Here is a 15,806-nt window from a genome sequence, read left to right as displayed (position 1 = left end):
TCAGGAACTTATATTCACTATTTAAATGTATCACCGTCTATGGGGTACGTTTATTAAATTTCATCATTATTTTCAAAAAATAATTTTCTATTAAAGATTTATGCAAATTTGTAATTTTTCTATAATTTTAAGTGGTTTTATAATTAAGATCATAAGTAAAAAAAAATAATAAGTTATTATATAATTATAAGAATTTCGAATTTTCTATTACATACAAGTTTCTGTTTTTATTAAAATAATGTTTTATGATGAGTAAAATAATTATATATTTTTTAGAATTTTATATCGCATATCATACAATTGGATAAATGAAAAATATGATATTATAAAATATCATCTCGATAGAAAAAACGAGCAAATTGTTGAGATAAATTCCACTTATCGCTTATCTCATTATATGGATGATAATAATATGATAATTGATAACATGAATAATGAAGAGCCATTAATTTACTGGTTAAGTGATTGGCTTATAATTATATCAGACATTGATCTTACTATATTCAATATAATTTTACGGAGAGACAGTGATGACATCAAATTCCAATCTATGACGATTGACAAAACAAACATTTACATTTTAGCACATGATAATTCAGCATATTATTATTCTCAGTCTGAATATACACTCTACGTTGTGAAAAAGAAATATGCAAGTCTCAAGAGCTTCTCAACAGCAAAATATGTTAAAAAGATACCAATAAGCTCAGATAAAAATGTGTTTTATAAAAAAATTTATGCTTTTGATAAATCTTCACAACCATATCCTCCAATGAGATGCCTGACACCTGACGAAAAAGTTTATAATTTTGAGAATGTGACTGCAACGACAGACAGCATCATTGTATATCTTCCAGAGCCAGTTGTAAAGAATGGATGCAAAAAATATAATTTACCAACTACTATATATACTATCTCCGTAAGCTGTTTAAACAACAATCTTAACAAGTCTGAAAAATTCACTGTGCTGACAGGCGAGCGAAATTACAAGATTCAGAACTTAGCACCATTTACAGAGTACAAGTTGAAGTTTACTTTAAGCAATTTTTACTTTGATCAATTATCAATAAATCCATTCGATTCGAATGTGATACCAATAAAAACTTTGGGTAAACTTAATGCACCAGAAGACATAAGTGTTCTAGCTTTGACGCCTACTATAGCAGTAGTTCATTGGATGCCACCCCAAAAATTGAACTTCATGGTTGTGACCTACGAAGTGCATTGGATGTTAGTGAACGACACGCAACAAGAGAATAAACAATTTATCAATGTGCCGAAACGTATGGCAGACGGCAGATTTTTCACAAAGATTAACTTGTCGCTACCAGTACAAGATTACTTGATATACGTGCGTGTGTATCCAATTAATTTCAGCGATTTCTACAACGAGAGTTTAAGCAAGATCAATCACATGTACTCAGAATCAAACAATATTACTTTGAGCGAGGTTAACACAAATAGCATGGACATTTCATGGATCTCAAACATCAATCTGACGATCTTTTCTGCACTAGAGTATAAAGACGTTTCAACAGAAAAGTGGCAAACAACGAATGATATTAGAACGAATTATAACAAAAAAGTAATATACCATATCAAAAATTTACAATCGGGAACTTTATACCAGTTTCGCTTGATATTGAAATACCTCGAATATGAGGAAACTTTTATATGGCCGGCTAATGAAGGATTTATTTTTTCAACACTTGGTAAGCAAACGAAGATACCCATACAGCACAATAAGGTTGCAGACGTATCAAAGAATAATTTAATTGAAACAATGCAATATTGCAAATCAATTGCGAAACTTTGCTGAGTCATTGTGTAAGATTGAAATGAAGTTAAGATGTCCGCTTTTTGCAATGAAATATTGTACCAACATTGTAGTGTAATATATTTGAAAGAATGTAATGTTATTATAATCCATCTAATAATATTACGTATAAAATATTTTTGTTTTTGATGGATAAATATCTTAAAAATTTATAATTAAATTAAAAAGCTCGATACAAATAGAAATTTCCAATATCTAAGATAGTCATATCTAAAATAATACATTGCAAAATTATATATAAACATAATCATATAACATAGCATATTATATTTTTATACCAAATTACTTTAAACTCTTACTTACCAATCACATTTTTTATTTTAAATGTTCTGTATACTCTTATAATATTATATATTATGGGTACTTTGTACACATTTAAATATTAGTTATAGATTTAATTAAACATTGCTAATTATATTTTTATTTAAAAATTTTAAAAATCTGTTATAATTATATATATTTGCATGTAAAAGATACGTAAAAATGCATAGAAAAATATAATAATAGATATAATAGTATCTATTCTTAATATACTAAGAAGATATGTTATTTTTGAAGATTAATATCGTATTCGTGCATGAAGTGAAAATATATTATAAAATATATTGTAACCATGATATAAAATATTATCTATATTTTAATGAAAAAATAGCAATGCTGATCTTTAGTTTAGAATTATATTTACTCGACTGATATTATTTCAGTATCATTAATTCTTTTGCAAAAAAGTAAAATTTATCGCATACAGGATGTTTCAGACCATCCGTACCACCCATTTAAAGACTAGAGAAGTGATTATTTCAAAAAAGTAAAAACGTTTTCTTTATAAATCGGGTGCGCTCTATCGAATGTTGATATTTTCAACTTCTGGTTCTGGCCGGAAATAGAAGATTCAGACTGGAAGTGTATTTTTTTAAATGGAATCCTCTATTTTTCATTACATATTCTTGTAGCTTACCTCGAGAGCTTTCCAAAACACTATAATAAATTATTTTTCCATGAAATATTTTTCGAGTTATGAGGCTTGAAATAATTTCTTAATTTTACATAAACCATAAAATATCTTGTAAAATATTCATAAAATATTCATTTTTCGATTATGTTACCTTAATACTTTTATGTACAAAATAATGAGAGGAATCATTTGGTGTAAAGAAAACACATAGTTGTTTCTAAGAAAAAATATGTAATTTGCAATTAACAATTCCATATTTTTTCTTAAAAACAACTGTATGTTTTCTTTACACCAATTGATTCTTCTCATTATTTTGTATATAAAAGTATTAAGATAAGATAATCGAAAAATTAATATTGTTGCAAAGTAGTTGTAACACTCTATGCTGAATGAGATATTATAATATTATGTGATGATATTTTTAGATATGAATAGGTCTAAAATTTAAAAAATTAAATATTTATAATAAAGTTATAAGTAGAATTAAATTTTTAAAGACACACACACATGAAGATATTAAAATTATATTTTTACGTAATATAGATAATATTTTGAACAGGATCACCAGAGATAGATCCCCTAACATTGACTTTAAGTATTATTAGTGGTATAGTTACTATAATCTGCGTCTGCCTTTATAGATGTAAGTATATTTGATATACGTATTGGCTTGAATTGTAGACATTTATATAGAGTGTTTCATTTTAATCGATCACCCTGAATAACTTTTTTAATTTTGATTGTAGAAAAAATGTTTCAGACAAAAGTGGTATGGTTTTAGGGGGCACATAAGACGGTGCCATTAGTTTGACCTTGAAGAGTCACCTGAAGGTCACCTCCAACTTTTTAAATAGGACACCCTACATGCATTTACATATTCTTGTATCTTGTCTCGAGAGCTTTCCAAAACACTATAATAAAGTATTTTTCCATTGAGTGCTTTCCGAGTTGGCTGAGGCTTGAAATCATTTCTTAATTTTACATAAACCATAAAATATCTAGTAAAATATTCATTTTTCGATTATCTTATTTTAATACTTTTATGTACAAAATAATAAGAGTAATCAATTGGTGTAAAGAAAACATACAGTTGTTTTCAAGAAAAAATATGGAATTGTTAATTGCCAATTACATAATTTTTCTTAAAAACGACTATGTTTTAACTTAAAAGAAAGTATTATACTTAAAAAGTACTTAATAGAAACTAACTTAATTATAGTGTTTTGGAAAGTTTTTGAGATGAGCTGCAAGAATATGTAATAAAAAAATAAGTGATTTCATATAAAAAATTGAAGATGACTTTCACGTGACCTTCAAACGACTTTTCAAAGTAAACCCAATGATACCATTTTATGACTCTCTTAAAATCATATAACTTTTGCTTAAAATATTTTCACCGAAACTGCCATAGTTTCGAGATATTCGAGTGTAAATGTTAAAATGGGATCCTGTATATATATAATAGTCTGATAGTATAAGTAAATTTATTTGTTTTATATAAATTAAACTTTTATATAAATAAATTACTATTTTTAGTAAATCTCTAGATATTATAATATATCAGATATACATGTATATATAAATTATATATATATATAAAATTTATATATACATGTATATCTGATATATTATAATACCTATAAATTTACTAAAAATAGTAATTTATTTATATAAAAGTTTAATTTATATAAAACTAATAAATTTACTAAAAAATGAAAAATTTTATAATACATATTATTGCATAATTAAGTCGAAACTTTATAACAGTGTATCGTCAACGCGGAAATAATAATGTACAATTGTCTTCAACAACAAGCGGTATAGAATTGAATATTCTAAATGAAGCACATTGCCAACACACTCAATTCGAAAGGCCTTGCAGTCCTACGTTAAGTTATAATCCGGAATGTACGAAAATAACTAAGATCGCACGTAAACAAATTATATTTACAAAATTTATTGGTAGCGGCGCATTCGGAATGGTAAGAATTAATTTTTTCAAGCAATGTTTCAAATTAATTTCTGGATCAACAAAATAGATATGTTTATTTTCTAATAAAGATATAAATTACATAAATTTTTATAATAGATTATAAGTAATATAAAATTTAGATGAGACAACAAACATGCACTTTATTATATACTTTTCGTTGAATTATTTAATATAAAGTAAAATATAATATTATTTGACTTTACACTATACATTTTCTAATGAAGAAAGCATGTAAATTTGTGTGAAATATTTTGTGTAGGTATATCAAGGAAAGGTGAAGAACTTAGAAGGATCGGGCACAGATATATCTGTTGCAATAAAAACGCTTCCAAAAGATGCTGGTTCCCATGAGGGAAAGAAATTGTTAGAGGAAGCCGAGCTTATGTATCATTTTCGACACGAACATATATTAAGATTGTTGGGCGTTTGTTTAGATGGGATTTCTCCGTTTCTAGTGTTGGAATTAATGGAAACTGGTGATCTGTTAAAATATTTGAGAAATTGTCGAAAATTGAAAGCGTCAGATTCGCATGTTCTGCGTTTACAAGATTTGTTCGTCATGTGTGAAGATGTTGCACGAGGTTGTTGTTACTTGGAAGAGTTGCGTTTCGTACATAGAGATCTAGCGTGTCGCAATTGTTTAGTATCTTCGAGAAATCGCGAGAATCGTGTCATCAAAATTGGAGATTTTGGACTAGCTAGAAATATCTATAAGGATGATTATTATATCATGGTAAATACAATTATTAAAAAAAATTAAAAAATGAATTCGTTTGAAAATATTTTCCATTTTATCATAATAGTATCGTGCGTTGTTTTTTGAAGTAATATAGAATATAAATAGTTTTTATTTATATATAGCAAGAAATAAATAAACATTTTTCATTTTGCACATATTGTGAAAATGAACAACTTAAACCAGAAAATTAAATTTTTGTTGAAATCATGTTTTAGGAAGGAGAACGTCACCTTCCTATTCGCTGGATGGCACCCGAATCTTTGAGGATGAATAGATTTACTTCTCAAAGCGATGTTTGGTCATTTGGGGTATTAATGTGGGAAATTACATCGTTGGGTGAGAAACCTTATGTTGCCAAGACCATTGAAGAAGTGAAAAATTATGTACATCATGGAGGAAGGTTGCCGATAACTCCTAACTGTCCGTCACCATTGTATCAGTTGATGGAACGTTGCTGGAGTGGAGCAGCGGATGTTAGACCAAATTTCGAAAGTTGTCTGAACAATATTATAGAATTAAAAGAGAACATAGAAGATGCCTTACTGAATCCGGTCGATATTTAGCCGATATAATTAAATTAATGTTTCTCTTCTTTTCCGATTCGATCTTAACGATTCGATCTTTAACGATTCGATCTTAATGTAGAAAAAAATATTTCTAGAATATCTTTGAATTTCTGTTATTTTCAAGTTTAATTTTAATATTAGATTTATCAATGAAAATAAAAGAAATGTTTTAATCTTACTTTCCATAAAATCTTGATTAAGAAAAAATATCACATCTGTTTTCATGATTGTACAACGTAATATAATGACATTTAATTTGTGTTTTTGAGTAATCGGTGCGAAACCTAATGATTGCGATTATATATATATATATATACATATATATATATATATATATATATATATATATATATATATATATGTGTGTGTGTGTGTATAAACAATATTTTTTTCAACATGGAAATATAATTAATTTTTGATATCATGTATGACCGATAATTACAAACTAATTGTAAAATTTATGAGCGAAAGAGGAAACGCGAATAAAATCCTTTATAATTGGTTGTGAATATATAATATAATAAACAAAAAATTTCTAGCTAGTTTTGGCCGATTATATTATTTTCAACGATCCTTTGATTAATTGATTAGCGATATTAAGATAATTTATGTTAAATATAATAATATAATTATTTTTGAATTTTTAAATTTATAACAGTTATCATGTATAAATTTTTGCATCATTCGGGATAAGCATATACATATATTTTATCTTTATATTTAATGACTTACTATATATTCAAATTATATTGATGATTACAAAAGTATGCAGTTGTAAAAATGAACTACATTTATTGTTCTATCTCCACTATCTAATAAAGCTAATGATGTATAATATTTACACACAAGTACGGTCTATTATTTCGAAAAAATTCTTGTACATATATATCTTTGTTGGTGAAAAAGTTTTTATAAATTTATAAAATGTTTTAAAATACATCTATTATTATGCACAAATTTAGAAAGAGACTGTTATATTAATGTTTAAATTATTAAAAATGTTCTTATACAGAATCTCTTTAATAATATAAAAATTTTTAAAATAACAATGTATATCATTTAATATATGAATGGACTAAATAAGTCACCAAAGGAGAACAAAGCTACACAGAATTATTTTCAATTATATTTCACGTAAATAAAGTGTTTATAACATTTTTTTGGAAATAAAGTATTTGATATATAGCAGGAGAAAGATGGAATTTAATTAAATGCACTAATGTACACTGCTGTATAATAAAGACTGTCGTACATAGAATTACAATAGTAGAATTAAAATAATAAAGTAATTAATATTACTTCCAAAAAAAACCTTACAAAGGTAAAAAAAATACGCCAAGTACATAAAAAATATTCCACCTTGTATGCAATAAAATGTTTAATAAAAAAATACCTTTATAATAAATAATTTATAAAAATTTTCCTCAATTATAAATATAAACTTATTTTTACTTGTTAGAAATGTCGGACTTATACATGCAATAACACTTTGAGCAAATATTTGTTTTACGTTTCCTTCTGATCTTTTTTTACATAGATTACAATTCGAAAAAAAGATATTTAGTGTTATTTAATTGTATATCCTACATTAAATTTTATTGTTTAAATTTATTGTATTATTTAATGCTTTATATTTTTCTTGGCGAAATATTGTGCTTCTCTGTTTTAATAAATATTGCTTGAGGTGATCAGTTAAGATTATCTTAGCACACATTTACAGAGTCATTTAAAATACTATGCAGCATTATCACATACATTTCTCAGTGTGTATTATTATTTTATATCAAACTTCGATTTTTAGAATGTGATTTCGCGGTTTATAACCGATTTCAGGATTCAATAATTATAAAGACGGTATATTTACCGATTAGAAAAATTTGTGCCTTATTATTTATATATAGTAATAAACGACAAAATGAAATGATAGGATTTGCTAATAGAGTATCAGTTCTTATTGTAAAATATCTAATTAATAAATTAATTAATAAAGGATTTTTTTATTAAAGATTTTACTAAATTTGCTAAGGTTTTACCAATTTGACCGTTGCAGAAACCAATTTACGAGTGTCACAATGAATAAGCATTGAAGAAAGAGTGTTTCTTATCGAGTGCTTCTACAGTAAAGGCAAAATCTGTACTGAGACGTGAGTTATGTAGTAAATATGAATCTAAAAAGTTTTTCAAGTGAAACTGTATTCAGAGGATGTTTTCTCCCTGAAATCGTATCATAATTTAATCTATCCTACACATGCTGCTAATATCTGAGATTTTATTCGTTTTTCAATATTTTTCGATTATTGATAATTTTCGAATGTATGGCACTTTAAATGATCGAGATATGATTTATCCAATCAATTTTGTACCGTTACAATAAACAAAACAATTGATGACGTCAGAAAATATTTCAAATAAAATCCAAATTCCTCGATTTGTAAAGCTGCTCAAGTGTTGAAATTAAAGTGAAAAATTCTCCTAAAGATTATAAAAAACGTCATCAAATTGCATCCTTATAAAATTCTTACACATCAATTACTAACAAAAGCCATTGAAAAACAAATCAATTCAATTTCGTAACTTGATGTTTAAAAATAAGAAATTCAATAAGAAATAGATCATTTTTACAGATAAAGCTCCAGGAAAGATGTGGGAGGAGGTCGGACGTATCTATATGCCCATTTGATCAGCCACAGAATCCATCTGAATCAGTCTGAATTTTTGGTTCCATAATAATTACAAGAATTATTTCAAATAGTCTTGAATAAGTTCTTGCATAATCTTGTTACGTCCAGTCGAGTTACTCCACGATTTCTTCCTTTCACGAAGTTGCGACAACGATCGTTCGATTAATGATAAGCAAAATCATTAATAAAGAACCTCTTGTAGCTCATAATAATCTATATTTGTTATCTAATATCTATGAATAATCATGAAAAAACACGCAAGAAATGCTAACAATGAAGCAACACCGATCCCTTTAACAAATAATTATCTGAAGATAAAGAAAAACATAGACAGGAAAATAAAGAAATATATTGATAATAGAACAACATAGATCTCCCTCTGTAAATAGAAATAGTAACATTTCGAAACTTATCAGACAGGAAAATAATAAATTGATGACGAATTTAGCCGACTTAAACCGACAAACCTAATCAACAATAGCTAGATAGAAATCTTACAAAAATTCGAAACCTTAGACACCTGAACAAATATTGTGAATCTAAAATCTAATCGATGGGTAAGATACATATCGGAAAAGTAAATCGAATCGAGTATAAAAAGAGAAGCTCTTAAGAAATATCAATCACTTCAGTTAATTACTTCAGTCAGTTACTTCAGCCGGTTACTTTAGTCAGTCACTTCAGTCAGTCACTTCACATCAATCAGTTCAATAAGACAGATCAGTTAGTCTTTAACAGTCTATCCTCAGTTTGCGTGATATGGACACACACTTTCGGTCATCGAACAAGCTCCATAAGCATCTCATCCTCGATGCTAAAGACCAGGAATTCACTGAGAGTCGCAACTCAATCATCACTAACATCTTTTATTGCAAAATTGTAAGTCTATCTGATCTTTAAAATTTATTTTTTTCCTTTTTCCTTGCTTATCATTTTTACTCTCAAAAAACCTTACAAAAGTAAAAAAAAATATGCCAAGTATATAAAAAAATATTCTATTCTTCCTTGTATGCAAGTTTAATAATAAAAATTCCTTAAAAATAATTTACAGTAATTTTTCCTCAAAAATCATTTTTCTTAAAGAACTCGCGTACGTTTTTTCAAAGTATTAACATTTGGCAGACGAGGCAAGGGAACGGCATCGCGTAATCAAACACAGATTAAAAATTTAATTACATAATGTCTAAGATTTTACATTTTAGTGGGAATATATTTTTTTATAATGTAAACGATCCGGGCACGTCAAGTTTTCATAACTTACTTCGATTTAAAACTTGCGCAAAATATTTTTTTTTTAAATTATATACATTATATAAAAAATGTTTTAAGAATTAAAAAAATCCTAATTTTCATTTATTATTGATTTTAAATATTTTAAAAGTCAAATTAATTTCTTAGGAAGAATTTATGTATAATATTTCTACAATAAAATTGATATTTCATGACAAATATTATATCAAATTTACAAATCTCTTAAGTACTTGGCTAGTAGTAATTATTGACTTTCTATTTAGTTTTGATATTTTATTTTTCAATATTTTTTTATAAAAATTAATTGTTGAGGTTTTATTCTTTAGAAAAATGATTTTGAGGGAAAATTACTATAAATTATTTTGAAGGAATTTTTTTATTTAACATTCCAGATAGAATATTATATACTTGGTGTATTTCCTTTACCTTTGTAGGTCTTTTTAGAGAGATATCACATCTTTCTAAAATTTTATAAAATTTTATATCCTTTTTGCAAATTATTTTTAAGGATATTTTTTTATTTTTGAAAATTGTTACTGTACAGTAAATTAGTCTTTCTATAAGTTCTATCTAACGACACATGTTTTATATTCTGTGGTATATCATTTCTGAAAACATTAGATTTCATCTCCAAGAGATGGTTTTTAAAAATTGTTATTATACTGTAAATTAGTCTTTTTACAAGTCTTATCTAACAGCATAGATTTTATATTTTTATGATACTCCGTTTTTAAAATATTAGATTTCACTCCTAAAAGAGAGGTCGGATTTTCCACTAGGGGTAGTTTTATTCCACTAAACCAAAGGATAGTTTTTAAAAATTATACGGTAAATTAATCTTTTTACAAGTCTTAACTGCAAAAAATTCAACTTAGATGTTCGACATAGAACTCGTTGAAACTGTTGGAACTTTCCGTTTCATGGAATCAAGTAGTCGGAATTACCAGAACATGGCATTGAATAAACAAATTAATTTAATGCCAAAATCATTATTTTTAAAGAAATTTAAAAACAAAGCTAAAATACTCATGATCAATAGGATCTATAATTAACATAAAAATGAATACTCAAGTTTCAAAATATTAAAATTAGAAAGTAGCTATATAAATATATATATATATATATATATATATATATATATATATATTAAATATATATATATATATATATATCTATATCAAATATATATATATATATATATATATATATATATTAAATATATATATATATATATATCTATATCAAATATATATATATATATATATATATATATATATATCAATATATATATACATTATCAACATATTTTATTATATCTTAGTATAATTTATGTAATTTATTGCGTGAAATCCAAAAATAAATCTCAATTTAGGAAAATTTATAAAGAAAACTATTTAATCCAGAAATTTACTATATTATGTATTTTTTGGATATACTAGTACACAACATTGCGCGCGCTTTGCGCGCGTCATTTATTTCCTTCTACTTTATCATATAATTAAAAAAATGTATATATAATTATATATTAAAATAAAATAAACAGTGTTAAAGGTCCTCTAAATTAACAAATCAAAGTGAGTAGTGAAAGGCAGTAAAGAGCCAACACAATTGTAGGGCGTAGATAAAATAATTTCCAAGACAGCAATTCAATTTTAATTTTAACGATCCTTTCGCTTTATTCTATACGTTTCGGACTCAATTCGAGCCTTCTTCAGTAATTCTGATAAAAACAAAGAAAAAAAATATATCAAATAAGAATACAGTAAAAACGCAATATCAGTAAAATACAAGAGAGAGAAGAAAGCATAGTCACATGCATGCATGGTCTGTAGGAGCGACGCGACTTCGTCAGAGCTGATCCATCCGAGAAAGCCCGATACAAGAAGCCCTCTCAGCGGCACAAAGCTCGAAAAGCGATGCACTAACAAAATAAATATAAGATACAAAATCTAGTCACAAGACTTAAAAATAGAAATTCATTAACGTTAGTCAAAAGCCATTCACTCGGACAAGAGACAGACCAGCAGAAACGACACGAATAATCAACACGCTAACAGTCGAATAGGCCTATAATTCAAATGGCAACGGTAATGATGTCATAATGTGGTCGGCAATAACAAACTATATACAAAGAGGACAAAGCCAGTCAAATAGAAAACAACCCGTTAAATCTTAGGCATGTTTTCAATTATCGACAGACACGAAGTATTCAATTTTAAAGTATCGCTTTGGAGGTTCAACGCATTCTTTTGGCGCTTAATATAAATCATTTCAGATATTAGTCTTTTTCCTAAAAACATTTCCTCGTCCAAAACTCAACATCATCGAAATCAAAAGTGTGATTAAACGCTCTATGTTCGGCAATGACGGACGTAAGATTCCTTCTATGACTGATGGCAGAAGAAGGGCACGATTATTGGTTTAATAGATAAAGTTTTCTGGCTTTCTCATCCTAAATTTCACAAAGAAAATCTCGAATTTATTGTTAACATTCTTCTGAACAATGGATATCCGTTCTCTCTTTTCTTCCACACAATTGCCGATCGGCTTAATATCCTATTTCATAGATTTAATAACAAACATGATAACGTTTTGAATGATGATGAGAGTGTGATTGATGATGAGAGAGATGGAAGTAAGATTGCATATTTTAATGTTCCATATATGAGGAACATATCAGAACGCTTCCGATACTGCGTCAGAGATCTTGATGTTAGGCTTTCTTACACCGGAATAAACAATTTGCACAGATTTATTAAAGTTGGTAAGGACGGTTTACAGAAGGATTTGCGTAGCAATATAGTGTATAAAATTAATTGCACGGATTGCGACGCCTCTTACGTAGGACAAACAGGTCGCTTGTTAAGGACAAGGATTAAAGAACATAGGCTGATGGCAGAGAACTAGACGTGAGCGCTTACGTCTGTCGTAGTCGTGGAAGTAAGACAGAGACAAACCGTATATCGTAAAGACCATTGTGAATGCGGAAAGTGTATCGTGAACGAGGTAAGTAATATTAATATATAAATATACTGAAATATATATTTCTGAATATTTTATATGTAAGTAAATATACTAAAAAGGAATAAAATAAAAATAACTTTATTTAAAGTGATTTGTCTTCATTTCGTTTATCGAAAAAGTAATTGTCAAAATAGAAATTGTTATTTTAGGTTAATTAATATTTTTTTTGCTATTTCAAAATACATTGATGGAAAAAATTTTCTTAACAAATTTTCTTAATTAATTTTCTTAACAAATTTTCTTTCTATTTTTTAAAATTTGTATCTAATTTTTAATTTGTTTCTTCAACAGAAAATTTACCTTTTTCACAACCGCTATTAAGAGTAATATAAAAAAATGTCTGATCATTTAAATTACTGCAATACTATTGCTGATTTGCCTGATAAAATCAGTACAGATGACTGGGATAATGGTTGTGAATCTGCATCTATTGATATTGACGAAAAGAGTGCGATGAGTTTCTCATTGAATTATATAGAGAACGTCCATTTTTATATAATAAAAGTAATACCAATTTTAAGGATAGTTTGATGAAGCAAAATGCTTGGGATGAAATATCCAAAATAATGACTAAAACTAATGGTGAAAAATAAATTTGAAAATTTATATAATAAATCATATAATTACAAAATAATGTTAATACATAGTCACACACACACACACACACACACACACACACACACACACACACACACACACACACACACACACACACACACACACACACACCACACACACCACACACACACATAAATTTTTTTAATCTTATACTTTCTGTTTAGGTGACATGTACACTCCTTCATATTGTTAAAAAAGATGCATCTCCTTAAGAGACCAATACAACAGAGAAAAAAGGAAAGCTGAAATGGAATGTAAAAGTGGAAGTGCTGTGGCTAAAGCTACTCGATTTCCTTTTTTTTCACAATTAGTATTCCTAGATCACGTCATTAAAAGACGAAGGTAAAATAATTTATTGGATTAATTCTTTAAATATATTTGCACATGACATATATTTTATTTCCAGAAGCTACACTAATTGTGTAAAATCTCATTTAAGTATAGTTGATGAAAATAGTATTTGTGAATCACAAAGTGCTACAAATGAATCAAGCAATGAAGAAAATGAAAATGTATATAAGCACTTATAATATTAAAAATTTTAAGAAAGAAAATGAGCCATCAAAAATAGAAAAACGAAAAGTTAATGAAACAAAGGAATTAGAACAAACATTAGTGCAAATGAGTCATAGAATTTCAAATTATATGGAAACGAAGGTTTCAACAGCTGATGATGCTTTCATGAAATTTATAAAAGTGCAATTTAACAATATTCCAGAACAGGAAAAAAATATAAGAAGAAAAATGATTATGAATGCCCTGATTATACCATTATCAGAAAAGTAATAGTTTCTTTTGTTAAAAGAAATCATATTTTTATTTTATATTATAATATAGACATAGATTCTTTTCTTTTTTTCTGTGATAAGTTTGTTTGATCTCAGAGGAATTAAATTAGATAAAATTTAACATACCAAAGTAATTTCTAGTTTGTAAAAGATCATATAAAAATATTTTGTATATTATTTTTGGTATTATATAATATATATACATATATATATAATTTAATATATATAATATATATATAATATATATAATATATATAATATATATAATATATATAATATATATAATATATATATAATATAATATATAATTAAATAGTTTGATAAGAAGAAGTTTGTGATATTGTTTATGCATATTTGTTTCATTTGATGTTACAAGTAACGTTTAATGTAATAGATATTTGTAATACATTTATAGTTCATATAATAAATTTCTATTAATTTTACAATAATTTTATTTCACAGACTCCATCAAAATGGTTGTAAATGCAATGCTCTTTTCAAGAAATTGCTAATAAGGATATTTTCACATTAAATAATAAATCCACGTAAATAATTATTAAAAAAATGGAAATTTATTCATATTGATTGTGTTCAAATTATACGTTTTGTATATTGTATTAGTAGTGTGAGAGAAAGTATCAATAAATACTAAAACTTTAATTAAGACAAAACAAACTTCTTTTACCACTTCTCTTACAGTAGATTCCCCAATTCGAAATGCCAAAGCTATGCTACATGGTAGGTCACTTGTCGCAAGATATCTAAAAAAATATAATATATATATAATTATAATACATTTATATTAACTATCTAGACATTTAGGCATGAAATATGTACTTAAATAAATACCTTAAAGTTATTAAAAGTCGTAACTCTGGAATTAAAGCACGAGAACTCTTTTTTACCAAGTATGGATTTATCATGTAATAATTGCTGAAAATGTACCAACGTCATTCTGGTATAGCGATAAAATAATTCAGAATCATTTTTTATTTCTTGAAATAAATTGTTATTATCTCCATATTGAAGTCTCTTTTCATTAATCGGACTCACAAGCCATCGCCTATTTAATCATCTGATTTACCTTTTTTTACGTCTCATCAATAGAAAACACAAGTTTATCCAGTACATCACCAAAATAAAAAAATTCATCCTTTTTCATTTTCATTAAAAAGTGCTGTTATATATAAATGTATACTGAAAAAAATAATATATAAAATTTGTTAATAATTTATTTATTTTATTGATAGTAAATAAATCATAATTAATTCATAATATGATGTACATCATATTTTTAAAGATATTATTAGATTTTGTAACGATGCACCCCGTGCACCCCCTAAGACGCATCGTT

At 26.5% G+C, this 15,806-nt stretch overlaps 1 protein-coding gene and 1 long non-coding RNA gene across 3 annotated transcripts; both read left to right on the top strand.

Annotated features, from left to right (window-relative positions):
- The first annotated feature begins 332 nt into the window (after window positions 1-332).
- Window positions 333-6,163, top strand: LOC105258503 (protein sevenless). 2 transcript variants are annotated; one of them, XM_025407643.1, is made up of 5 exons: window positions 333-1,712; window positions 3,352-3,435; window positions 4,560-4,774; window positions 5,045-5,518; window positions 5,740-6,163. In XM_025407643.1, the coding sequence occupies exons 1-5, from the start codon at window positions 398-400 to the stop codon at window positions 6,085-6,087; spliced, it is 2,436 nt and encodes an 811-aa protein (XP_025263428.1). In that variant the 5' UTR covers window positions 333-397; the 3' UTR covers window positions 6,088-6,163. The 2 variants fall into 2 exon arrangements, with proteins under 2 accessions (XP_025263428.1, XP_025263429.1); XM_025407644.1 differs by lacking the exon at window positions 3,352-3,435.
- A 5,329-nt stretch (window positions 6,164-11,492) lies between these two features.
- Window positions 11,493-14,997, top strand: LOC112637595. The gene is made up of 5 exons (XR_003122620.1): window positions 11,493-13,028; window positions 13,338-13,628; window positions 13,829-14,006; window positions 14,071-14,446; window positions 14,915-14,997. It is a non-coding gene; the product is annotated as an uncharacterized LOC112637595 (long non-coding RNA).
- Window positions 14,998-15,806: the final 809 nt, after the last annotated feature.

The sequence above is a fragment of the Camponotus floridanus genome, unplaced genomic scaffold (assembly GCF_003227725.1).
Source record: "Camponotus floridanus strain SB8 unplaced genomic scaffold, Cflo_v7.5 scaffold181, whole genome shotgun sequence".
In the NCBI taxonomy this organism is placed as follows: Eukaryota; Metazoa; Arthropoda; class Insecta; order Hymenoptera; family Formicidae; genus Camponotus; species Camponotus floridanus.
This window is presented reverse-complemented; position numbering and strand designations above follow the sequence as displayed.